Source organism: Sciurus carolinensis, chromosome 9 (assembly GCF_902686445.1).
Source record: "Sciurus carolinensis chromosome 9, mSciCar1.2, whole genome shotgun sequence".
NCBI classification, from domain to species: Eukaryota; Metazoa; Chordata; class Mammalia; order Rodentia; family Sciuridae; genus Sciurus; species Sciurus carolinensis.
In genome coordinates, this window is record NC_062221.1 from 41,048,745 (window position 1) to 41,074,236 (window position 25,492).

At 33.6% G+C, this 25,492-nt stretch overlaps 1 protein-coding gene across 7 annotated transcripts in view; it reads right to left on the bottom strand.

The window, feature by feature from the left end:
* The window catches only part of Phc3 (polyhomeotic homolog 3), an 80,486-nt gene that overhangs the window by 20,747 nt on the left and 34,247 nt on the right, over window positions 1-25,492 (bottom strand). For 5 of the 7 annotated variants that reach the window (XM_047564311.1, XM_047564313.1, XM_047564316.1 and 2 more), the window contains 5 exons: window positions 20,671-20,917; window positions 13,719-14,590; window positions 13,373-13,420; window positions 9,035-9,188; window positions 3,125-3,375 (listed from right to left, as the gene is read on the bottom strand). In XM_047564311.1, the coding sequence (XP_047420267.1) occupies window positions 3,125-3,375; window positions 9,035-9,188; window positions 13,373-13,420; window positions 13,719-14,590; window positions 20,671-20,917 (1,572 nt within the window). The remainder of the gene's footprint in view (window positions 1-3,124; window positions 3,376-9,034; window positions 9,189-13,372; window positions 13,421-13,718; window positions 14,591-20,670; window positions 20,918-25,492) is intronic. The other 2 variants (XM_047564314.1, XM_047564310.1) reach the window with 1 other exon arrangement.

Consider the following 25,492-nt stretch of genomic DNA (forward strand, 5'->3'; position numbering starts at 1 on the left):
TCCTACATTATGAATGTTTCAGTACTTCTGCCCAACACTGAAAAACAAGGCTATAACTATCAGTACATGTAGGAGTTGGGTGAGTTTCCTTTGTTGTTTTGTTTTGTGGTGCTAGGAATTGAACCCAGGGCCTTGAGATTGCTAGGCAAGAGCTTTTATTTTAACTTTTTAAAAAATATTACTCAAGTGAACAATTACCTCTCAAGTTCTATGTGGTGACTAATCTTTTTCCTTCAGAAACTTTAGTGTTTTCCATATGAATGCAACACAAATAAAAAATGAGCAATATATTTTTTAAGTGCTGGGGATCAAAGCCAGGGCCTCCCACATGCTTAGGCAGGCACTCTACTAATGAACTACATCCCCAGTCCATACTGTGTATATTTTAAAGATAAGGAAACTCTTGTTAAAAGGACTTAGGTTATTGCTTTACAAAAGCAAAATCAGGTCTAGAACTCAAGTCTCCTAATTCCTAGTGGGTCAGCAACCTAACCCACTGTAATCACAAAATAAAAGGAAAAACCTCAAACATATTAACATTAACATCAACAACAAAATATTCATAATGTTTAGTATATTCGTTTATCATGAATATTCATTTTAGAAATATTTCCAGGGGTAGGGAGATAGCTCAGTTGGTAGAGTGCTTGCCTCGCGAGCACAAGGCCCTGGGTTCAATCCCCAGCACCACAAAAAAAAAAAAAAAAAAAAAAAAAAAAACTACAGAAATATTTCCAGAAGAAATAATAAAAAAAAAAAAAAAATTTACTGATTCTCTAGGTAAGCCTGCAGCTAAAAAGAGGATGATCAAATGCCAGGTATAGTGGCACACAAACCTGTAATCCCAGAGGCTTGGGAGGTTGAGACAGAAGGATCCCAAGTTCAAAGCCAGCCTCAGCAAAAGCAAGGTGTTAAGCAACTCAGTGAGACCCTGTCTCTAAATAAAATACAAAATAGGGGTAGGGGCAGGGGATGTGGTTCAGTGGTTTAGTGCCCCTGAGGTCAATCCCCAGTACCAAAAAAAAAAAAAAAAGAGAGGATGATTAGAAGAATATCTTTCTTCTCAAGAATGCTGGTTGAATCTTCAGTATCTGCTACACATGGGGAACCATAGCTTAATGAAAATTTCTAAAATTAACTGGAGTATAATCAGTATTTTAAATAAAACAGACTGTTAAAATTTTGTTACTAAATATGCTTCAAAAAATTTATAGAAGTTATTTGGGGGGAGAGGACTAATAGTCAATGCTACCAAAGCCATATACTTTTGGCAGATGAATAAATTTAATCTTTCCATAAAAAATTTTGACAGTATTTATCAGGTCATTTGGCTATGTGTAGTCTGATAAAATAATCCTACTTTTAGGAATTCAGGCTAAGAAAATTACTTAAAGGAGGGCAACAGTTTATATAAAAGGCATTTCTTTCAGAATTTCTTTTGTGTGGTGGGGGAGCTTAAGCCCAGGGCCGCACACATGCTAAAAGCATGCACACAACCTACACCTTTGGCCTCATATAACTATTTCAACAGTGAAAAAATTAAAACAATCCAACAATGATGGGGGGATTACAATAAATTATGATTGTCCATAAAGTGAATTATGAAACATTTCAAAATGTTTCCAAAGTACTATTAATGATATGGAAAGGAAACCCAGCATGGTGGCACACACCTGTAATCCCAGCAACTCTGGATGCTGAGGCAAGGAGAATGGCAAGTTTGAAACCAGCCTCAGCAATTTAGTAAGGCTCTGTCTCAAAATAACAATAAAAAGGGCTAGGAATGTAGTTCAGTGGTAAAAATGCCCCTGGGTTCAATCCCCAGTATCAAAAAAAGTTAAAAAAAAATTTTTTTTAAGATGTGGAATGACAAATGCTCAAATTTATGAAGTGAAAGTAGAACTATATATGTAATAATAACAATCCTGATTATATGAACATATACACACACACACACTGTGGTATCACTTGGGATTATTTGTCCTACATTTCCCAATTTTTCATATTTTTCATTTAGAACACATACATTGTTTTTGTAATCTGGAAAAAAAAAAAGAGTTCTGTCATTAGAGATAACAAATAATAATTGTTATGGCTATTAAGTGTCAGACACTACACAGAATAATGTATGCATATTTAATCATCTCCATCTGCCAGACAAGCAAAATGAAGATCAGAAAGGTTCAATGACTTGACAAAATCATACAGTCAGTATGTAGCACAGACAGGATCCAAACAAACATTTTTAGTTATACATATGGTTTTGTTTAAGTAAGGAGAAAAGACCATTCCTCCATCCACTGTACCAACATTTTTATAAGAAATCCAAGTTCAACACATAGACACACATGCACAAAACTGAACACAAAGGTGATTATCAAAATAGGAGATGTTCACCCATGAATCTGAAAATTCAGATGATTCAAAGGTCTTCAAGAGAAGTAGTTCATGTTTTTACATGTCTACTTGTCTTTGATTTATTTTCTAAGGAAAAACATTTATCTCTAGATATTGTCATATAAATTACATGTAGCTACAGCTAGTCTCAAATTGTAAAACTCATAGTGATAGAGCACCTCAATTATGAGGTGAACATTTAAAAAATCTGATTAAAGGCTGAAATTTAAGAATAAGAAGACTTTGGTAATCATAAATGATAAGTTGGTAAACTTCAAGTGTTAAGACACCAAGAAGATAATATTTTCTATATTTAAGTTAAAGTTCACCAAAAAATTACATACATGAAAATACCATTATTGAATAATGTACCAGGTACCGTTTCAATTCCCTCAAAAAGAAAAAATGAAAAGCCTTATTTCACTGAAGTAAACTTCCAACTACCTTTCTCTAAAAATTTCAGAATGCCTTTATACTCTGAAATATTTTCATTTTTTCCTTACTTTAAACATCTAAATGGCTAGCATAAAATTGTAGAAATATATTTGGAAGTTATATATATATATGTAAAGCAGGTAGAGTGTTAAATTCCAGATAAAATTCAACTATTTTTAAAAATAAAATTACCAGCTTTTTCTTACAGAACAGATAATATAAAAGTTTTAAAAATAAGGGTATATGAATAATAATAATTTTTTAAAAACCCACAAATATGCTTGCTACTTACAGGAAATGGCTCTAATCCCTCCTGAATCACAAAGCCTTCAATAACATGAGTCAAGATCTGTGGTTTAACAATAGCCTGTGGAGGCTTGTTTTCTGTGTTGGGAATGCTACTAGGCATAGCTGTACTATTACTCCTTGTGGTAGCAGCTGGAAGTAAGAGTGGAGGTGGAGGAATAGAAACATGTGAAGGATCTGATGGTGATTTAATTACTGAAGCACTGACTGATGCCACAGCAGGTAATTCCACTTCCTCTGGAAAAAAAATATATATTTTTTTTGATTTTACAGCATTTTGTCCATGCAAACATTAAAAAAGCATTAAAAAATAAACACTAATGATGATAATATTCAATGTTATTTCAGAAACTGTTCTAAGAACTTTGTATTTACTACTCATTTAATCTGCACAGTAATCTGTATGAAGTAGAAATACTTTTATCCCCATTTTATAGAAGAAGGCAACTGTGTTCAAAATACAACAAACAGCTTAAAAAACAACAACAAAAAAAAAACCTATGTCCTGTAAGAAAGGAAATGTTTTAGAATATCAACTCAAGAGTAATTACAAAAATGGTTGGTGGTTTTTTGTTTGTTTTTTAAGGTACAGAAGGTATTCAATTCCCTATGTTCCTGTTTCTGTATTCATGATGGTATAAATAGAAAGGCAAATAAATAATTTGAAAATAAAAAAGGACCATGAAATCCACAGAATAAGTAGGAATTTTAATGACTCACACAGGTCATCACTTTTAACTTCAAGCAATAAGATACCTCCCTCTTCAATGGCACTATATATGTATACTATATGTGTCAATTTTGGGATGCTGCAGCACCAAGCAAATGCAAAATGTTGGACTGGATCACTACGATTCTTCCCCTTCAAATTCTGAGGACTATAGTAAGATGGTCCTGACAACCTATGATGGGTACTTTATGTATGCCCATTTGGTAGCACCAGCTCTTTACTGCCCATAATGAAGTGGAAAGATGGAACCAGTGGCTATTTAAGAATATCAGTGAATAGAAAATAAAAAGGTATGTGTGCAAAGATAATAATAGCTTCTGAGCAATTCATATGCCAGGCATGCTATGTTCAATGTCTTACATATTCTACCTCATTTGATCATTACAACTAGCCTATGGGTAGATACTATTATCATCTCCATCATATAGATGAGGAAACCAAGACACAGAGATTAAGTTACTTGCCTTAATGGCACATAGCAAATAAGCAATGGAGCTGGGATACTGATCCAGGCAGTTTGGTTCTAGACATCTTGCTTTTAACTGCTCTGTTAACTCTCCACCGTTAGTTTGAAAAGAACTGAAACTAACTATCAAGGTACTCAAAATATAGCCCAGTTAGGTAGAGTAGAAGAAAGAATGGAATCCACAAAGAATAGAAAACTCAGCTAATAGAATATGTAGTAGGGTTAAGGGTCTATTTCAGCAATAAAGCATGCACAAGGCCCTGGGTTTGACCCTAGCAACACAAAAAATTAAACTAATTAAATAGAGTAGTAATTGTATACATATAGTCTCAGAAATGGAAATTCAGGCTGAGAATTAGCTTAACAGTAAAGCACTTGCCTACTATGTACAAGGTCCTGGGTTGGATCCCCAGTATCACTAATTAATAGTTAATTAATTAAAATGAATAAGATAAGTAAGCAATGGAAACACTAATGGTTCACCATTAGTAACACAAACATGACTTAATATCACTATGTAGCTTTTAATGGCACTATTATAGCCAAAAATTAATCTAATTCCACCAAATTTACAAAGGTAAACTATATACAGCCAAAAATTAATCTAATTCCACCAAATTTATAAAGGTAAACTATACTAGAAAGCCTATTTAAAGCCATACAATCTATAAAAAACTAAAAATTCAGTAAAAGATGCTAGGTTGCTAAGTTCTAGGAACACACATTACAGTTGTACCAAAGGAACTCTACAAAACTCCTATCCCATATATCCAATCTTCACACATACTTCTATAAAACAACGAATAAAAAACACAATTCTGAAGGGCAACTATAAAATAAATCTATGGGGAACTGAAAAAAATAAAATTTTAATATCCTTTATAGGTTTATGATACTTCCTAACTTTAGAAATATAAAGTAGCATGCTATAGTCTTAATGTGTATCCCAAAGTTCAGGTATTGGAAACTTAATCCTCAATGTAACACTGACAAGAGGTGGGACTAGTAAAAGGTGATTAGGGCCGGGCACAGTGGTGCACACCTGTAATCCCAGCGGCTCAGAAGACTGAGGCAGGAGGATTGAGAATTCAAAGTCAGACTCAGCAAAATTGAGGTGCTAATAAGCAATTCCGTGAGACCCTGTCTTTAAATAAAATACAAAACAGGGCTGGGGATGTGACTCAGTGGTCGAGTGCCCCTGAGTTCAATCCCTGGTACCCACTCCACCAAAAAAAAGTGATTAGGCCCTGAGGGCAGAGCCCTCATGATTTGATTAATGTTGTTACCTTAGAAGTGGATTTCTTATCACTAGAAAGGATTTGGTATAAAAGTAAATTTGACCTCCCTTTGCATGCATACTCTTACCCATGTGATACCTTCTACTATGTTATAACACCGCCTTCATTAGATGCAGCCCCTTGATCTTAAACTTTCCAGACTCCAGAATCAAGAGCCAAATAAATTTTTGATCAATACAAATGATCAAGTTTGTGGTATTCTGTTATAGCAACACAAAACGGACTAAGACACATGGCATTAAACATAATTAAGTATAATTTGGTTTTCAGAAAGTACTGCTTGGTATATATTCTAATTAATTTTTAGATCATATGTTTAAATCTTAGTCCTAAATTTTGTTAAAAATAGAGCTGTGGGGTTGGAATTGTAGCTCAGCGTTAGAGAGCTTGTCTAGCATATGAGAGGCATTGGGTTCAATCCTCAGCACCACATAAAGATAAATAAATAAAGATATCATGTCCATCTAAAACTAAAAAACACAGATATTAAAAACAAAAACAAAAACAAAAACAAACAGGGCTGTAAGCCAGGCACGGTGGCTCACATCTGTAATCCCAAGATTACAGGAGGTTGTGGCAGGTGATCATAAGTTCAAGGCCAGCCTCCAGACCCTGTGTCAAAAAAATAAATAAATAAAATAAAATAAAAGGCTGAGGCTATAGCTCAGTGGTAAAGCACCTGGGTTCAATCCCCAGTTTAAAAAAGAAAGAAATATTGAAAGAAAGTAATAGAGCTATAAGTTACTAATACCTCTTAATTGCCAGCTTATAAAAAGCTATTAAATTAAAAACAGCTGAATGTGGTGTCACATGTCTATAATTCCAGTGACTCAGGAGACTGAGGAAAGATCACAAATTCGAGGTCAGCCTTAGCAACTTAGAGAGGCCTTTAGCAACTTGGAGAGACCCTGTCTCAAAATGAAAAATAAAAAGGGCCAGGGGTATAGCTCAGTAGTAGTAGAGCACCCTTGGGTTCAATTCCCAGTACCATCAAAACGAAAATAAAAACAAACCATGAGAAACATTGACATATTACAATAGAACAGAAACACAATTATTATACCCTCTAGATTTAAGGCAAGTATGACAGAAAACCTTAACCTTATATGACATTGCCACTTTATAGATTTTAGTGTCTACTTAGTACTTCATTTTCTACTTAAGAGCTATAAACTTTTTCTAGCTTTTTGCATGGATACGTTTACTTTGAAAGAATTTTTAAAGATTTATAAAAACTAAATCCTTTTTGAAGTCTATTTTTGCAAGTTAGTTTATCTCATTTGATGAGAATTTCTAAAAATCAACCTGTACTCCCCTATACCCGCCACACCCGGCCCACATACAACAAAAGAGTAAAAAGGATGAAAGAAATTAAAGCAAGATTAAAATATCTACATTGTAGTCAAAATTTAGCCAGAGGGATATGCATCCACAGGATCTTAGACTATATTTCTAAGGAAAAGATGTAAAGATATTGTTTCAACATAGCAAAAAATGTTTAAATTTGGTTTCAGTACCATTAGTGGTGCTTATTTTGTAACTAAATCACAGTCACAATGCATGTTTAATATTCAATTAAATCTACATTTTTGCTTTTTAAATCAAAACTCCAGAAAAACTGTAGCTTCAAAATGCATTTTCAGTATAAAGAAACTACATATATTTGATATTACAGACTTAAATCTATCTTTTGAGGTATTACTTAGAATAAATAAAGGAAATAATGTTAATCCATTTTACTTTATATAATTTTATTAACTAAATGTTTTCAATTTTCAGGAGGGGAAAAAGTTACAAGAAAATTGATTTTCCCTTTTCTACTTTCCAGGGATCCACATTAGTAGTAAGGAAATAAAAACTTGAGATAATGGAAGGAAAGAGGATGTGGCATGATGAAGAAAACAGAAGGGCAAAAGTTCCTTTGGTACAAAACAGGGTGAGCATCCCATTACAGTTGGCTTCCATGCCTGCTACAGTGGTTTTTCTTACCCAAAAACAATCATGAGAGCCATGAGATATTCAACAGAATAGAATACTTATAAAAAAGCCTGAACCAAGTTTGGTATTATTTAGCTCAGAGGTCACCAAGTTTTCAGTAAAGGGCCATATGGTCTTTGCAATTACTCATCTTTGTGGATAATAGCACAAAAGCAGCCATAGGTAACAGTTGAACAAATAAGCATTACTATGCTTCACGGAACTTTATGTTCAATAAAGTTTGAATTTCAAATAATTTTCACATGACATGAATAATGATTATTTTGATTTTTCAACTATTCAAAAATTTAAAAATCCTCCTTAGCTTGAACCATGAAATAGGCAGGAGAAGAGATCTGAACAGTGAACCCCTGATCTAGATAAAAATATTCGTAATTTTTTTTTTTTTAAATGGAACGTATCCATTTTAGGATGAGACGTTAGGTTGTAAGTTAAACTAATATTTCAGTAAGATACCTAAGGTTCCCAGGAACTTCGATATTGTGAGGAAGGATATACAGGAGAGGTACTTGAATTCATAAGTAGCACTGAAGTAGTGAGTAAGAATTTGCTTAAGTACAAAAAAATTTTTTTTTTTTTTTTTTTTTTTTTTTTTTTTTTTTTTTTTTTTGCGGTACTGGGGATTGAACCCAGGGCTTTGTGCTTTTGAGTCAAACACTCTACCAATTGAGCCATATCCCCAGCCCCAAAAAATTTTTAAAACTATGACTCTTGTAAGAAAAGTACCATAATATTAAAGAAACTAAAAGCACTTAGTCTTCTTGATCACAAACAATTGCGAGGAATATCAGATATGACTTAGAATGCTTTATGATAATTTAAAATTATCATTATTTTGCATATAAAAGTATAATTTAAATCTTTTGACAGAATTTTGATGTATTCTATGTTTTTTTGGTGTGGGGGAGAAATGAACTCAGGGGCAGTTGACCACTGAGCCACATCCCCAGTCCTATTTTGTAGTTTATTTAGAGACAGGGTCTCACTGAATTGCTTAGCACCTCACTAACTTGCTGAGGTTGGCTTTGAACTCATGATCCTCCTGCCTCAGCCTCCTGAGCCACTGGGATTACAGGAGTGCCCAGCTATTCTAATTTTTAAGATAGAAATAAATTCATGAATCTGAATAGGCATGTGAAACACATCTGTACAAACCACTGAAAATTAGATTTGCAATGCATGTTTTTCATTTGAGTAGTACTGAAAAATACATAAACTGCAAAGTCTCCCTGCTATTAAATAGTTTTCCAAGAAGGAAAATAAAATCTTTTAAAACCTTGACTATCTTTTGCTATAGCTAACCACAGCAACAAATTAGTTTAATACCATCTCTAATGAAAAATACTTCTCATTACTCACATTAATCAAATAGAAAAATTCCCCTATATGTTGGCATTTTCTCACCTAACAAAGGATGTTCAGAAGTCAGATCTTCTCCTCTCCCCACAGTTATAGCTGCTGGAGACAACGTGGGTGGTGGTGGGGTTCTATCCATCCGGACACATTCATCTGACTCTTCTGGCATTTCTTCTTCACACACATCTTCTACTTGATATACCTGCAATGACAAACCACACTGCCTTACAGTGTTTCCAAAAATACATTTAATGAGGTATTCTTAATTCTAGAAAGTTAAACTCTAAGTGTATTAAATTTTAAAACAAGTAAAAATGACTATTCTGACAAATTGAGAGGAAAACCTTATAATCATTCAAATGAAGTTTTTCATTATACTGGATAATATTTCACTGAAAGTTAGCTGTGGATCAGTTATCTAGGCCAAAAATCACTACATTTTCCAAAATAATGATAATCAAAGCTAAGCGTAAAATTTTGAGAATTATAAAAAGTTTTTATTTCACTATAATCAAATATCAATTTCAAGAATAATAATATTGTCTATTAATTTCTAGTCATCATAAATCCAAGTAGGTACTCATAATTTTTAAAGGCACACGAAGTGAATTTCCAAAATAACATAATAGGTCAGGAAATGTACTGCCAGTAGGACTACATCCCAGGTTCTTTTTATCATTATGTTGTGAACTAAAGATTAAACTATGAAAACTAAGGTCCAAAAAGCTTTTAAAAGAAGTATGCAATTATATCTTTCCTTTTCTGTTCTACTGAAGAATTAATGAATCCTTAAGCTAACACCATGTTTACAGAAAACACCTTTCTTTAAAACCCTCACCTATACACATGCACACACAAACACACACACACACACACACACACACACACACACACACACACACCCTAAGCCATTTGGATATATATTTTAGTTCTTTGATATTGTTCCATATTTCTGTTATTCAACTGTGAAGTTTATACTTAAGAGGGAACATGCAATCAAAAGATCTCTGAGAAAAAGCACTATAACTAGAAATAACTAACTTATTAAACTGAAGGCTGAATTTTCAAAGTGCATTTCTATAGACTAAGTATTTTAATTGATCATCATTTGTTATTTATTTAACATTTATGAAAGATGACAAGGATAATAAAAACAAAGCTGCAAAACAGTTCACCTCCCTCCTTTTAAATATGCTAGGCTTTTACCTAAATTTATAAAAGGATTATGAGTGTTTTAGGATTGTTTAACTAAACTGATTAACAGTCCAATAAATATTAATAATATTCCAATAAAATCAACAATGTTCACAAAATAACTGTGACATCTAATATTGCTATTTTTAACTATTAAAAATTTTGATGATTTGAAGTATATAAAATTAAAGTGATCAAGATTACTGAATCCAGCATAAGCCATGTTTATAGAAGGTGCTATCAAGTTTCATCTATTATGAAGGTATACATAACAACAAGCAAGAAAGTTTAAGAAAAATAAAAATATTCCCAAGTCTCTTTAAGTCTTTTTTAAAACTCAAAAATTACATTACAGGGCTAGGCCAGGGGTGTAGCACAATGGTTAGAGCACTTGCCTATTATGCACAAGGCCCTGGGATGGATACCAGGTATGGCAATAATAAAATATAAAAGTATAAATATTCTGTTGTTACTGATAATTTTATATCAAGTGTAATATTCTGAATTATGATCTGAATCAGCCTCTAAGTAGGCAATGTTATTCAAGTAATCCACTTATAACCCTATACCTGGAAAACTGTCTCACCAAAATAGACTCCTTGCCTCATGTATGGTCTCAGAAGTGAAAACTGTTATTTAATGTTGTATGGTGTAACAATGGTAGCATCTGTTCATGATAACAGTAATTTCAAAATATGATGACAATGTTCAATATAGGAAAAATCAACCAGAAAGACATGTAAGGGCTAACCAAAAGCAAAAACCAAAAACAAAAAAATCCTTTTCTGGTACCTGATTAATGAGCCTGAGTGGTTGGGGAATTCATTCAGGGTAATTAGACAAGTATGGTTTTATTAACCAGTTCAATTTTATCTGGATAGCATTTTCTTGAATAGATACTACCTTTCTTCCAAAGAAAAGCTGAAACTTCACCTTAATCTTCATGCTGTCACATGTCACTCAAACATTTATTATAATACCTTTTAAGGAATCAAAGCTTATCATACACTGAACTGATTTCTTAAAAATAATGAAAGTGTTTTAAAGGATGAAGTCATAACACAAACAGTATTAAAAAAATAATCAAAAGAATGCTGTAAAATGATTTTCATTCTCTATAGTTAAGGCTAACTATACATACTTTCTTCCAAACTCCCATGTAAAGGCAAAGTAAGTTAAAAGGTTAAAGGAAATAGGCAAAAACAAATCTGTCACAGATATCTGGCATGATCAGCACAAAGAAATCTAAATGCAACAACTAAAATATTGAAAACAGCAAAGTGGAGGTTTTGCTCACAAGATCATTAGGAAACTGCACATCACATTTTCTGTTTAGCTCATAACTATAACTATTCTAAAAATAACAAAGACTGCCAAACTTACCTCAATATAGTCCATTATTCCCATCTGTCTCCCTTTCCTAAATAAACTGAGGAACATTTGTTTATTAGTTCTAAATTATCTACCCTGAACATATCTCATTTATACCCAAATGTCAATTAAAAACTTTAAATCTTTTATAAATATCTTTCAAAAAACATACTGATTTCACTTTGATAATTCACTCTTATCTTTCAAAACTTCATCTCTTAAGAAATAAGTATATCTCTCTACCTTTAAATATTTGGAACCACCAAGAAACTGTAACTTGTAAAGAAATGTGTTTCGATGAAAAATATAGCAATTTAATAAACAGAGCTATGTTACTCAAAGAAAGGTAAAGGTGAGAAAAGGTAACAAGGAAACATGTACAGCAAGCATAATAACCATATTAGTGATAAAAGAAAATTATTCATTTCATAGGAAAAAACACTTGCAAAAATGAGATAAGAAACTTTTTAAAAAAATCTTTAAAAGGGAGGTAGGCAAGAAATCAATAAAATATAACCTTAAATATTTTCAGCTTTAATTTAATTAGTTTTAAAGTGTTATATTTTTTATATTTCTACCCAAATATTTTCTCTTAACAAAAACAATTAGAAAAATATAAGGAATATATAGAAGGTTTTTTTTTTCTTATTAAAAACCAAACAACTGAAGTAGATAGAAAATAAAATTTAAATTAAATTTGAGTTCTCTGAAGGTACCAAATACTTCCTAAACAGTTTTTGTGACAGTACCCACTGTAAACACTTCAAAAATCCATTAAAAGAAAATAGACATAATAATTATAAACACAAACATTTCTAGCACTGTTGTTACTGTGAAGTTCTGTTAAAAAGGAATAGCAAGTGAAATTCAATCTATGCTTATTAAGATAACTCAAAATGACAAGAATAAAATATCTATAAATTTGCATTTTGAAATCCCAAATGTTTCCCAATATGGAGACTTTGAAACTCCTTTCTATTCTAAGTCAATTAACTTTTAAGTGATAAAATCTCTTCAGCGAGGTCTGATACAAAACCTCCCTTTTAGGAAGATTCTTCTCCTCAGTAAGAAATTAATTATGAGTGGGTTATGGTTGCCCAGGCCAGAAATTCCAGCTACTCAAGAGGCTAAGGTAGAAGAATCACAAATTTGAGGTCAGCCTGCACAACTTAGCATGACCCTGTGTCATAATAAAAGTAAAACCCCTGGGAATATATTTTGTATTTGCCTGGCATGGAAGAGGTCCCTAGGTTCAACTTTAGTACTAAAAGGAAAAAAAAAAGTTATAAATTTGATTATTCTAACTAAATATTTAGAGTCCTTATTCCAAATTTGTTGTAAATTATTTTATAAATTCTTTAGATGCTTATTTTTAAATGTTTTTCAAGATAATTTTCCTTTCTAGACAACATGTAACCATTTTTAGTTTTTCTGATAAATTTCACTACACTCTCAGTTACTCAAAATTTTTACTCCTCCCAGATTTTTTTTTCATTCCCACTGTTACAATTATTTACTGAGATTTTGAAGCTTTGTAAATGAGAAATATTTTAAGTACATATTTTCCCTCAGTAGAAATAAAAAATCAATTAATGTTTTTTGCAAACTTGGGCTTTCCTAGAATAATTTTTTATAAAATTTTAATTACAAAATGCAATTTTACCAAAAAATTACATCATACAAGCATACCTCCTCCACCTTGAAACAAAAGCCTCTCAAAGCCCAGGACTTCTGAATGCATACAACCAAAAAGGTTAGCTAGATAAACCATACGTTTAAGAACATACAAGCCAACAGAAGGGATCTATGAAGGATAATCACCTTAAGAGAAAAAACTTTGTGCAGATGACACTGGTTCAAATGCATTCCCTTGGGGAAAAAAATCAACTCTGTAAAGATAGCAGATGGATTTGTTTAAATAGTAATAAAATTAACGAGGGATTTTAATAACCATCACAGATTATCAAGCATGCAACCATACTACAATAAATAATGGCTTTTTTTTTTTTTTTTTTGCCCATATAGCATGTTTGTCAGAATACTGACATATGGAAATCCCAAGCTTTTAAAATTCATAGGCATTTAGTTTTAGCACTATAACAGTGTGGGAGAAAATAGTTTTTACTTTTAATTCAGCAAGAAAGTCAAAGAGCTTCCAAGGGCTTACCACTGGTGGATCAACAGGTGCTGGTGGTTGTACTTGTAGGTTTACCGCAACAGTCTGTGGAGGAGGAAGAGTCTGAAATGGCAACTGGACCAAAGCTTCTGCAGCTGGAAGCTCCTCTTCTGACACCAAAGCATTCTGCACCAAAACCTGGCCCTGGGATAGAATTTCAGGCTGCACTTGTAAAGACTGCATAGACTGCAAGGGCAGTGGTGGAATCTGAGCTGGAGGAGATGTTGACATCTGTGGAGGGGTTGCAATTGGGATTGGAGAGGACTGTAGGGTTGAATATTGCTGGTGTGACGTTGGAGACACAATCTGCTGACCTGGGGACACTAAGGCAGACTGCTGAACTGGGCCAATGTGTACAACTGGAGAAGCTGGGAGTGGAAGATGAGATGGAAGATTTAGCTGTGCTGTGGGCTGTACCTGATTAGCAGTTGACTGCTGCAAATTTGTCCCTGGCTGAAGAGCTGATGACACAAGAGGGTGTGGTTGAATAAGTGCTTGTGGATGAATAATTATAGTAGGAGACTGACTTGGTGAATGAGGTGGTGGAGGAGACACTACTACAGACTGCTGGGCTGACTGTGACTGATTGGGAGACACAGTTAGAGGAGGGGGATGGCTCTGAATTGGTGAACAATGCTGTGACTGGGCATTACTGGGAGCTGGAGGAAGGCCATGGTTTGGGAGTGGTATACAGTGCTGGGATGGGGGTGGATCTTGAGTTGGATTCTGAAGTGTGATTGGTTGAATCTGCTGTTGCTGTTGCTGTAATATCAGCTGATGATGGGAAACCTTGGGAGGTGGTGAATGAAGAGGAATCTGTTGATGTTTTATTAGAGAATGAGGCTGAATTGGAGAATATGAAGCTGTGAGAGAAAAAAATTACAATTAGTACTGATTTCAAAAATATCAGAAAATTTTAAATAAATCTAAAGGTGGAAACTTTTCACACCACGAAGGACATAATCATTAGAATTAAATAACAAGTCTTTCAGATAAGGGTGATTTGAAATTTTGTAAGAAATGGTTTTTCCTTAAAAGACTACAAAAATTTCATAAAATAGCTGTATTGTGAAAAGTTTCAAAAGAAAACTGCCTTAAATATTCTACTCATAAATCTGAATCTATACATGAGTGTTCTTACTAAATGTTATAGGTCACCAGAATAGCTGCATTAACTTTCAGCAAAATTTATCCACTTGAATTTCTTCAAGAGAGGAGTACATGGCTAAACAAGTATAGTACATATAAAGATAACTTCAAATCATAAGAATGTATATTAAAATTAATAAAATAAAGATCTCCATCCTATTTCTAAACATACTTCCAACTAACAGGCAAGGTAAGTACTTATAAAATTTCCCAAATAAGTTTCAAAATTTGAGATCAAATACTCATTATTTTTCCAGGAAGAGAAAATGTTTAGCATGAAAATGTAATTCAATTAAGCAAACTACGTGTAAGTCTTATGGCACAGTTAAATAACCATTGTAACAAAGAAATGAAACTTAAAGGTCATTCTAGAAATAGGAGAACACTAGTTTTGCCTGTAGAGCATGAGGCAATCAGAAGGTCATGCTATCTAAATAAAGGATCTTCTTTAATGCTTTCCCTGCCACAAAAACCTTATGGTAATTCTTAAGAGATGGTAACAGATCTTCTTCACAGAAGAAACACTCATGACAGGGATAAAAATATATAAGAATTATCATAAGTGAGCTGTGAATAATACCACCATCATTATGTCTCTTCTGCATACTGGTACATATGTTTACACAGAGGGAAGTATTAGCAAAATCCTCCCTACATAAGTAAAAATGGAAACTGGGGTAGCTATAAGACAAATTGCAATGATTGTTTAATACTAATATCATATAGAATTATACACATTTAAAACAGATCTAAAGATAGGGCATAATTTTTCTTCCTCGAATCTCAGAAAAAGATAAAAGTTCTATTACATGTCTGAAAGACTTGCATCTACTTTTATATTCAACATCTGTGACGATAGCCTTATTAAAACTTCCAACTTTTTCTCAAATACTTTTGCATTTGGTTATTATTTAAATTTTTAGGGATCCTTTAATGAAATTAACATCTAATTAACATCTCAATAAAGTGTTTAGAAGATTTAGTTGACATCTACTAATTATTTTTCAAGAATGAGGGACTGAGAGTGTAGCTCAGTGATAGAGCATACACATACTTATCATGCCCTAGGTTGCAGTGCCCAGCACTGCAACACACACACACACATACACACACACACACACACACACACACGGAAATTAAGTTTGAAATTTCATCTCACAAAATAATTTTCACATAGTAAGTAGACTACTGTTTCAAACAAAGACTGCCAGCTCTTTATAAATGTTTACATATAGGCTATGTTATATAATATTCATAGAATGTGAATTAACAAAATCTTGGATTTTCATTTCCTCTAAGGAGCTCAAGATGCTTTCACATCTCTCACTTTTATTTATAAAATGCCTGTGGAGCAGGAATTACTATCCCCTTCTTATAGTTAAGGAAATAAGTTTTTGCAAGTATGACAGAAAAGGTCCACTTTAATTTTTAAAGTAATGTTGTAATTTATATTTATCATATTCTTTCTTTCTTTGTTACTGGAGACTGAATCCAGGGGTGCTTTCCTACTGAGTTACACTCCCAGACCTTCTATTATTTTATTTTTTTAAACTTTCATTCAGATCTCACAAAGTTGTTTAGGGCTTCACTAAGTTGCTGAGGCTGGCCTTCTCCCTCAGCCTCCCAAAACACTGGAATTATAGGCATGTGGCACTGCACCCAGCCTAAATTTACCATATTCTTGATTTTTGTGCTCTAGCAAGTAAATAATCTGTTTATATTCTAGAGTTGGTAATTCAATAGAATAGCCTATCCCTTCACCTACATTAAATTTTTCTTGGATGAGAAGTCAAAATAAGTTTACATATTTTGCATTAGTTCATAAGTCCATGTGAAAAAAATGTATATTACAGAATAATTATGAGGATTTGGGGGGGCCGGGTGCTAGGGATGGAACACAGGGCCTCAGTGCATGCTAGGCAAGTGCTCTACCACTGAGTTACATCCCTAGCCCAACTGTGACAATATCTGAAACAATGTCTCCAAATAAGAAAAGTCTACCACTCAAGAGAATCATGTCATGCTGCATGGTTCCTCTGATTTTAAATAATTATTGTCAGGGTGGCCTAATATTTGGAGGACAAATAATTGGCATCATTTCTCTTACACCCACATAGATACACACATAAATAAGTCTATTCTTTACAATAACATTTTTTCACTCAAGTTACATGAGGTAGGCATGGTACTACACAAATCCAACATATTACAGATTAACAAACTGAGTAATTAAATGCTGTCAAGGGACAGCACTGGGTCTAACAGAACCCATAATCCTGAGTCTAGGAACTTGTTATGGGCAGATCCCCTGCCCAACAAAATTCATAAGTTAAAGCCCCTATCTCCCTGTATTTGGAAATGGCGCCTCTAAGATTAATCAAAGTTAAATGAGGTTGTAAGAATGGGGCCCTGAAGTGACAGGTTTTGTGTACTTATATTAAAGAGACATCAGAGAGCTACCCCTACACTACTGTGCATTCAGAGGAAATGCCATGTGAGCACATAACAAGAGAAAGGTCATCTGCAAACCAAGACATCTCACCATAAACTGTGTATCACCAGACCTTAATCTGGGCTTTCTAGCTACCCAGTTTGAGGTATTTTATTATAGCAGCTACAGCAGATGTTTTCACTGCAAAAAATGTCAGCAAAAAATGATGCATTAAAAAAAAAAATGTATTTTTTAATTAGACTAATTTAATAAAACTTTAAAAAATTCTTCAGCTGTAATATAGTTCATGATTTTCTAGACATTTGGTTTAAGTTTGCCTTTGTTTATGCATTAAAAATAGAATTACTGACAGGCAAAGGTGGTGCATACCAGTAATCCCAATGACTCAGGAGGCTGAGATAGGAAGATCACAAGTTTGAAGTCAGGCTCAGCACTTAGCGAGACCCTCAGCAACTTAGCAAGAGGGTCTCAAAATAAAAAGGGATGAAGATGTAGCTCAGTGTAAGTGCCCCTGGGTTCAATCCCCAGTACACACACACACACACACACACACACACACACACAGAACTACTAACAAGCAGGAAGTCCACCTCCAAGGAGAAGCAGTACAGAAAATATTATTTTAGCATTCTAAAAATACATATAAGGAAACAATAACCATGTACAATGTAATTATTAATGTGGTTTACATCAGAACACAAGTAGTTTTTTTAATATTTAAAATGACAGAACGGTTGTGGTTTTATAAAAGGTTAAGTTACCAATTCTAGAATCTCTCGAAATAACTTAGTTTCAGATTAACTTCCTATCAATAAGAAGAGGTAAACAAAATGAGTATAACGTATAGCTGCTGCCTTGCCAGAATATATGAATTACTTTCAATAATAGCAGTATAAGGATTAAACAAACTTATAAGTTTGGTACTTGGAAAGTTTTATGTGGTTTAAGATGTTCTAGTGTGATTTTGTTTCTAATAAACAGTATAATGGAAAACTGGAATTTGGTTAATACAGGTAAGATCTGAATCTGGAACTGAAACTGACCTGAGACTCAGGCAATTTGGGTTACTACCTACATAAAATACTGCTCATCAGAAGGCAGCAAACAGTAAAGATAATTATCACACTATCAACAAAAGAGGAAAGAGTAAGTTGCAACTTGTAACCAGGTATTGGTTAAGGGGACCTAAATCCAAAAGTAGATCTCTTTGCTTGAACTAAACCTGAAAGAGTTTCCACTTTAAGAAAGAGAGAGAGAGAGAGAAAGAGAGAGAGAGGGAAAGATTCCACATTTCCCTGAAGAAAGTACTCTCACTGGAAAAAAAATTTATGTATTCTTCAATATTATCACCCAGGTACAGTGGTATATGCCTATAATCCCAGCAACTTGGGAGGATGAGGCAGGAGGATTGCAAGTTCAAGACCGGCCTCTTAGGGAGGCCCTCTGCAACTTGGCAAGACCCTGTCTCAAAATAGAAAACAAACATGGCTGGGGATGCAACTCAATGGTTAAGCACCCCTGGGTTCAATCCCCCAAAACAACAACAACAAAAAAAGAGTTAATAAATGTAAAATGTTAATATAGTGCTGACACATGCAGAAGCACTCAATATTATATTCTTCCCTTAAGGACCTTATTATCTAGTAGAGAAGTAAGATCAATAAGTATATAGATCACTATAAAAGAAAAAAGAGCCGGGAGGCTCAGGAGACTGAGGCAGGAGGATCGAGAGTTCAAAGCTAGCCTCAGTCACAGTGAGGCTCTGAGCAACTCATAGAGACCCTGTTTCTAAATAAAAATACAAATTAGGGTAGGGGATGTAGTTCAGGTTGTTGAGTGCCCTTGAGTTCAATCCCCAGTGCCAAAAAAAAAAAAAAAAGAAAAGAAAAAAGAAAAAGAAATAAAGAACCATAAGGGAGCGCAAAATGCTACAAATGTTCAGTGAGGAGAAAGTTTTAACCAGAGGAATCAGACCATTCCAAAATTCTGACATTTAGTGAGGTAGTGAATGACAGTAATTTTAACATAGAGGAAGCATGAAAAGAGAAATAGGTGTAAGTGGGGAAAAAGCAAACTTAAGTAGTGTAGAACAACTTTATAAAAAGAAAAGCAGTTAGCTGGATGTGGGGGGACATGCCTGAAATCTCAGGAAACTAAGGCAGGAGTATCACAAGTTTGAGGCTGGCCCTGGCAACATAGTACCCTGTATCAAGATAGGGAAAAAAAAAAATTAAAGGGACTGAGGATATAGCTCAGTGGTAGAGCACCAAGTACTGCAAAGAACGAAAAAAGAAAAAAGAAAAAACTAAAGCCAGGTAAAAAGAAACAGAAAGATGTTTAATGAGATTGTTGGACCAAAGGAAATCTTTTAAATGAAGTGTCTAGCCTAGTGCATCTCTTTCTCTCTCTCTCTCACACACACACACACACATACATACACAATAAACAACAGTTATACTGTTGTCAAAACATGCAGATATGTTAAGAATAGGGAAGACCTAATATGCTCGGGAAGCAAAGGATCCAGCATGAGAAGACAAAACATGCTACAATAACTATTAAACAATGTCAGGAACAGGTTAAAAAAAAAAAGAGAGAGAGATAGGATCATAAGCAAATGGTGCTGACTTTAAGAAGAAAGTAGGTAGCACTTTATCTTATTAAAAGTGAAGAAAGCTCAATCCTGAGAAATAATGAGATAATTATAAGAGATAGTAAGGAAGCTCACTCTGGATGGGATGGCCCCAACATTTTCAGTATAAGAACCATGAGGCAAGGTTATCTGTAGAAAGAAGAGGAAGCACAGGTGAGCTTCAAAGCCTGACAGGAATGAAAATGACTTAGCTGATTCCCTGACATCTTTCTCCCACATGAAATCAGAGATGGAAAAAAAAAAAATAGCAAGGAAAATAACTTTTCTTATTTGCATAATCCTTATTTTTGGAAAGTGACAAATTCTTCTATAGATGACTTTAAACAAAATAATATATTTGCTTTTTTAGAAGCTTTTAAATTTATTCCACTAAAATACATTAAATAAACTATAGGCAAATCTTTTTTAAAAGCTAAAATATTTTATTGTTACAAGGACAGACCAGTACATAATGAAGACAGTAATCAATTGTTAATTAACAAAGAATGTCTATTTTACTGTTATATAACTTGTTTTAGCTATTGGGGTTTTAAATCTCTTTTAAAGCTATATAAAGAACTTTAACTCAGGAAATTCATATTTTAAAATGTTTTAAAAATGTCATCCTTGTTCAAGTGTAGACATCCTTTGCTTTTGCTCTGTCAAGAAAATAAACAAAGCAAGTATTTTCAATAAAAGTTTTATCCCACCTGGTGCTATTAACTGGTGAATACTTGATGTCCGAGTGACAGCTGTGCTTCGTGATTCCAGACTTGGACTTTCTCCTTTCTTATTACTATCTGGAGAAGGATCTCGTTGGCTGATTTTAGAACTGGTCACTGTTGTTTTGTTATGGCAAATGGTCAATGACTGAGTTTGACTAGTGCTTTTTGGTGGACCATTCTGTGAGCTAGATAACACACCCAACTTCTGGCTGCGTAATGTTAAATTCTGAACCTAAGAACCACATAACAGAAAATAAGGATGAAAACAGATGATTTTGATGTGATAATCATTACAATTAAAACAATGACAACACATTTATATTATACTTTTCACACATAAAGCTCCAAGCACTTAAAACAAATGATTAATCCCTGAAGAAAAGGAGAATTATCATCTAAGTAATAACATCTTAAATATCATGTGCTAATTTTAAAAAAGATATAAGGGGCAGCGGCAAGGGGAGAGAAAGGGAAAGGAGGAACTGAAAAATGGAGAGGAAGGATGAATCATGAAAGACTAAATGACAACAGATTGGGAGCATGTGTGTGGGGTGTATCTCAAATGAACTATGAATGTGAGGAAATTACTCTGTAACATACAACATTAAAAGTGACCTACTCTAACTATAGAGACTATAAGGGGATACTAATCTTGTAAGAAAGTAAGTTAACTCATCAAATCACCTACCCCACTTGTGATACTTATGAAAAGCATTTTCAGAAACTCCTTTTTTAATTTAGTTAAATTTTGTTGCTGTTATTGAACACTCATTGCCTCTGAGAACTAGTTATCAGGAATTGAAAAAACTGTGTGGTCCTGAAATGGGTTTGTGCGATGGCTCCTGTGTATACCTGGGTCTATTCTACATATGCTACATGTGGACTGAGGCAAGGATTATCCCAATTACTCTCACCTGAGATTTATAACATTTCCAAACAGCAAGGCATAAAGTAAGCTGCCTAACTTCTTGCTTATCTGGAATAAATAACCAAATACATTTAGTACTAGCACTGGTCCTGGGAAGGAAACTGAAGTAAAAGAAAGTGAAAAACCAAATAATATACTGCTGCTTTATAAATGTTTTTCAGGTTCATATGTGCCTTATTTCTAAATACATCATCAACAGATGTTTAAAGGCTATACTTTTTTTCCATCCAAGTTTCAAATGTAGTATTCTGTCAATAACAAGTACTAAAAAAATGCTCATGTTAGGAAAGTCTAAGTTTTAATCGATTCTATTCCAAGCTACTAAAAGAACTTTTTAAGTGAAACTATAAAGACGGGGGCTGGGGAGATAGCTCAGTTGGTAGAATGCTTGCCTTGCAAGCACAAGGCCCTGGGTTCAATTCCCAGCACCGCAAAAAAAAAAAAAAAACACACACAACTATAAAGACCAACTGATTTTTCTCAAATATTTAGTATCAATGTTAACAAATAGACAAATAACCACTGTATTGTTAAAATACAAAAATAAAATCACTAAAGCATGTATTTCTCAGACTGCTATTCAAACCTTACATAATCTAAGCCCAAACCACTTTATGTCCCATTTTCTATTCCTCCAGCCCACAATTCTCACATTCCTGCCAAACTGTTCTGCTCCCCATCCTCCAAACATATCTTGCACTTCCTTCATTTTCTTTCAAACTCCTCTTGCCTAAATGCCAAACTTCCTCAAAGTTATCTCCTGAAGTCCATTCTTACAAGCCCTAATAATATCCCATTCACATTCTTAGAGAAATACCCACAGTCCTTTATTGGAAAACAATTGTTCCCTCTCCTCTAAAATGAATTTTCCATAGAACTGGGATCTTATTCGCCTACAGCACAATATCTAGCTTACTTCAGAACTACTAATGTATGTGTGTAACACTGAGACTATGGCTACTAGGCTCTCATCTCTAACATTCCTTTTTGTACTCCTTACATCTCAGTATTTAAACATATCAAAAACTTCACAAATCTCAAATATTCTCCCATATCTGATTTTGAAATACATCTAACATGGTTTTTCTTTCTGTAGTTACTCAGTTCTTAGGCTAACATTGAAATCTGTTCATATTTATCCCCAAAACCTCAAGAAGTATCTGACGGAGGCCCATTAAAATCTCCCAGGTAAAGATAGACAATACAGAATCTACATTAGCTGCAAATAATCTATAAAACAGACTATACAAAAATGATAACCCAAGGGTAAATCAAAAATGATTTACCCAAGGGTAAATAATCATCTGGAAAACTTGAACACATTCCTTCAAATGCAAAGCATATTCACAATAAATGAGGATTTGACACAAAGAACCCTAAAACCTGCACCACATCCATTTCTAGAGTACATTCTAATTTCCTGTTGTTTCTGAATTCTGCAAGAAAATATATGTGTATATATTTCTATACAATGCTACATATATTACTTATACATAAATCCCAACCATGTAAACTATATTGCCAAAACATATTACAAAATTAATTTAGTTATTAATAGACCACATACTCAGATTTCCATGACAGAGTTTCACTTTTGAGGCGAAAAAATCCATCTTTTCTAAGACATAGAATATTGGGGCACTCTAATATCCAATTTTAATTTCACCCGAACCTTTCCTATGATCAAATGAGGAAAATGTTCTGATTTTGAGTCTACATTTTGCATTAAGTATTTTTGCTAATTTCACACCTTACATTTTTATAGTGAGTCTCCACTGCCAAAACATTCTCACATCAGTTATTTAACTCAAACAAATACTGTAGAAAATATCATTGCATTCTATCATTGTAAGGTAACTAAGAAATTAAGAGTCAATGTTACAGTTCTAGCAACAAAGCTGTTTCTAGCTTTTAAATTCTAGCTAATTTTTCTCTGTGTGGCCATATAGAGAGAAGGGCTGGGACACAGATTTTATAAAAAACAAACCATATATATATTTGTAGTGTATAAATATATATACACTACAAATGGATTTTATTAATTTATATATCAATGTCTATAGTACTTATCTAAGATTCAGATTTAACAATTCTAAGCAGTGATTTAATGCTAATGGGAAAGACTTATAATTTCTAAAATCTAAATTATATATATATATAAATTTATATATATGTGTGTGTGTATGTATGTGTGTGTGTGTGTGTGTGTGTGTGTGTAGAGAAAGAGTCAATGGACATTTATTTTATTTATATGTGATGCTGGGAATCAAACACAGTGCCTCACACATGCTAGACAAGTACTCTATCACTGTGCTACAACCCCAGCCACCAAAATCCAAATTTTTAAAACCCTGAACTATTAGTACATCAAATATACACTGCCTACCTATTGTAGACAAATATTATATAAGGCACAACTTAGTGCTGTCACCTTTTCATTCCCCAGATGCCCTTGATAAGTGAAATTTCTTACTCTCCTACAAATATATCTTTTATCCTATATCATCATTCTAAAATTGTTTTTTATTTTTGCATGATAGAAGGGATGGAGCACTTAAAATAGTAAATAAGGGTAAGATATTCCAAATTTCTTTTTTTAATAGTATGTTATAAAAACTGTTTACTGCTGAGGAAAAATTAAGTTATATTGACTTTTTTTAGCTTAAAATTGACTTTTTTTAGCTTAAAATTTAAAAAATAAAACTAGATATTTCTCAATTACAAATATAATTTTTTAAAACTGCAAATATAATGTTATTTTATTTATGTATTTATTTATTTGGTACTGGGGCTTGAACTCAGGGGTATTCAACCAGTGAGTCACATCCCCAGTCCTATTTTGTAGTTTATTTAGAGATAGTGCCTCACATTGCTGAAGCTGACTTTGAACTCTCGATCCTCCTGCCCCAGCCTCCCAAGCCACTGGGATTACAGGTGTGTGCCACCTAGCCCAGCCCAAACTGCAAGTATAATTTTAAAAATCAGAGTAAAGGGCTGTGGCTATAGCTAGTGGTAGAGCACTTGCCTAGCACCTGTGAGGCACAGGGTTTGATCCTTAGCACCACATAAAAATGAACAAAATAAAGGCATTCTGTCCATCTATGATTTAAAAAAAAAAAAAAAAAGTTTTAAAAAAATCAGGGTAGAGCAGAAAATTTTCAAAACAGTTCTGAACTTGAGAAAAGTTACCACTGGAGTTAAAAAGTCTTAGCATCACCTACCACTATTAGCTTCATTTACTGCCCTTTCAAAAGCACAGCAAAGAAAAACAACATTTGTCAAGAGATTCCTAAAGGTCAATTCAGTTCTCTAGTTCTTGGAAGCCCATTCTTGAATTAAGTCAGAAAATCACACAGACCACATCAAACAGGACCCTAAAACTGCTTTTTTGTTTCCTTGTTTAAGACATGGTCTTGCTATGCTGCTGTCTAGGCTGGCCTTGAACTCACAATCCTCCTGCCTTAGCATCCTGAATACCTGGGATTATACTTCAATAAACTAATTTGAAACAGTTGCATTTTCCAAAGCAAACTTTTTATTTTACCTTGGAAATTAAATCCTTTAAGTGGTTGTGTTTCTTTCTTTACTACCAGCTACTTAAAATCTAAGAACCAACTTTGTTACTCATTTTCAGACAATGTAGAACAAAAATAATAATTAGTGGTGTAGGATATTATATGGTAGGTACAATGCTAAGTACTTTTTGATTGTTGTATCATTTATTCCTTGTAACAACCTTGAGCTATTACTTTGGGTTTACAGTGAAGAAACTGAGGTTTAGCAAGAATAATAATAGCTGTTAACATTTAGTGAGTGCTATGAGACTCTGTTAAGGAACTGTGAAAAGTCACAGAGCAAACTGGGAGAAATCTGAGTTTA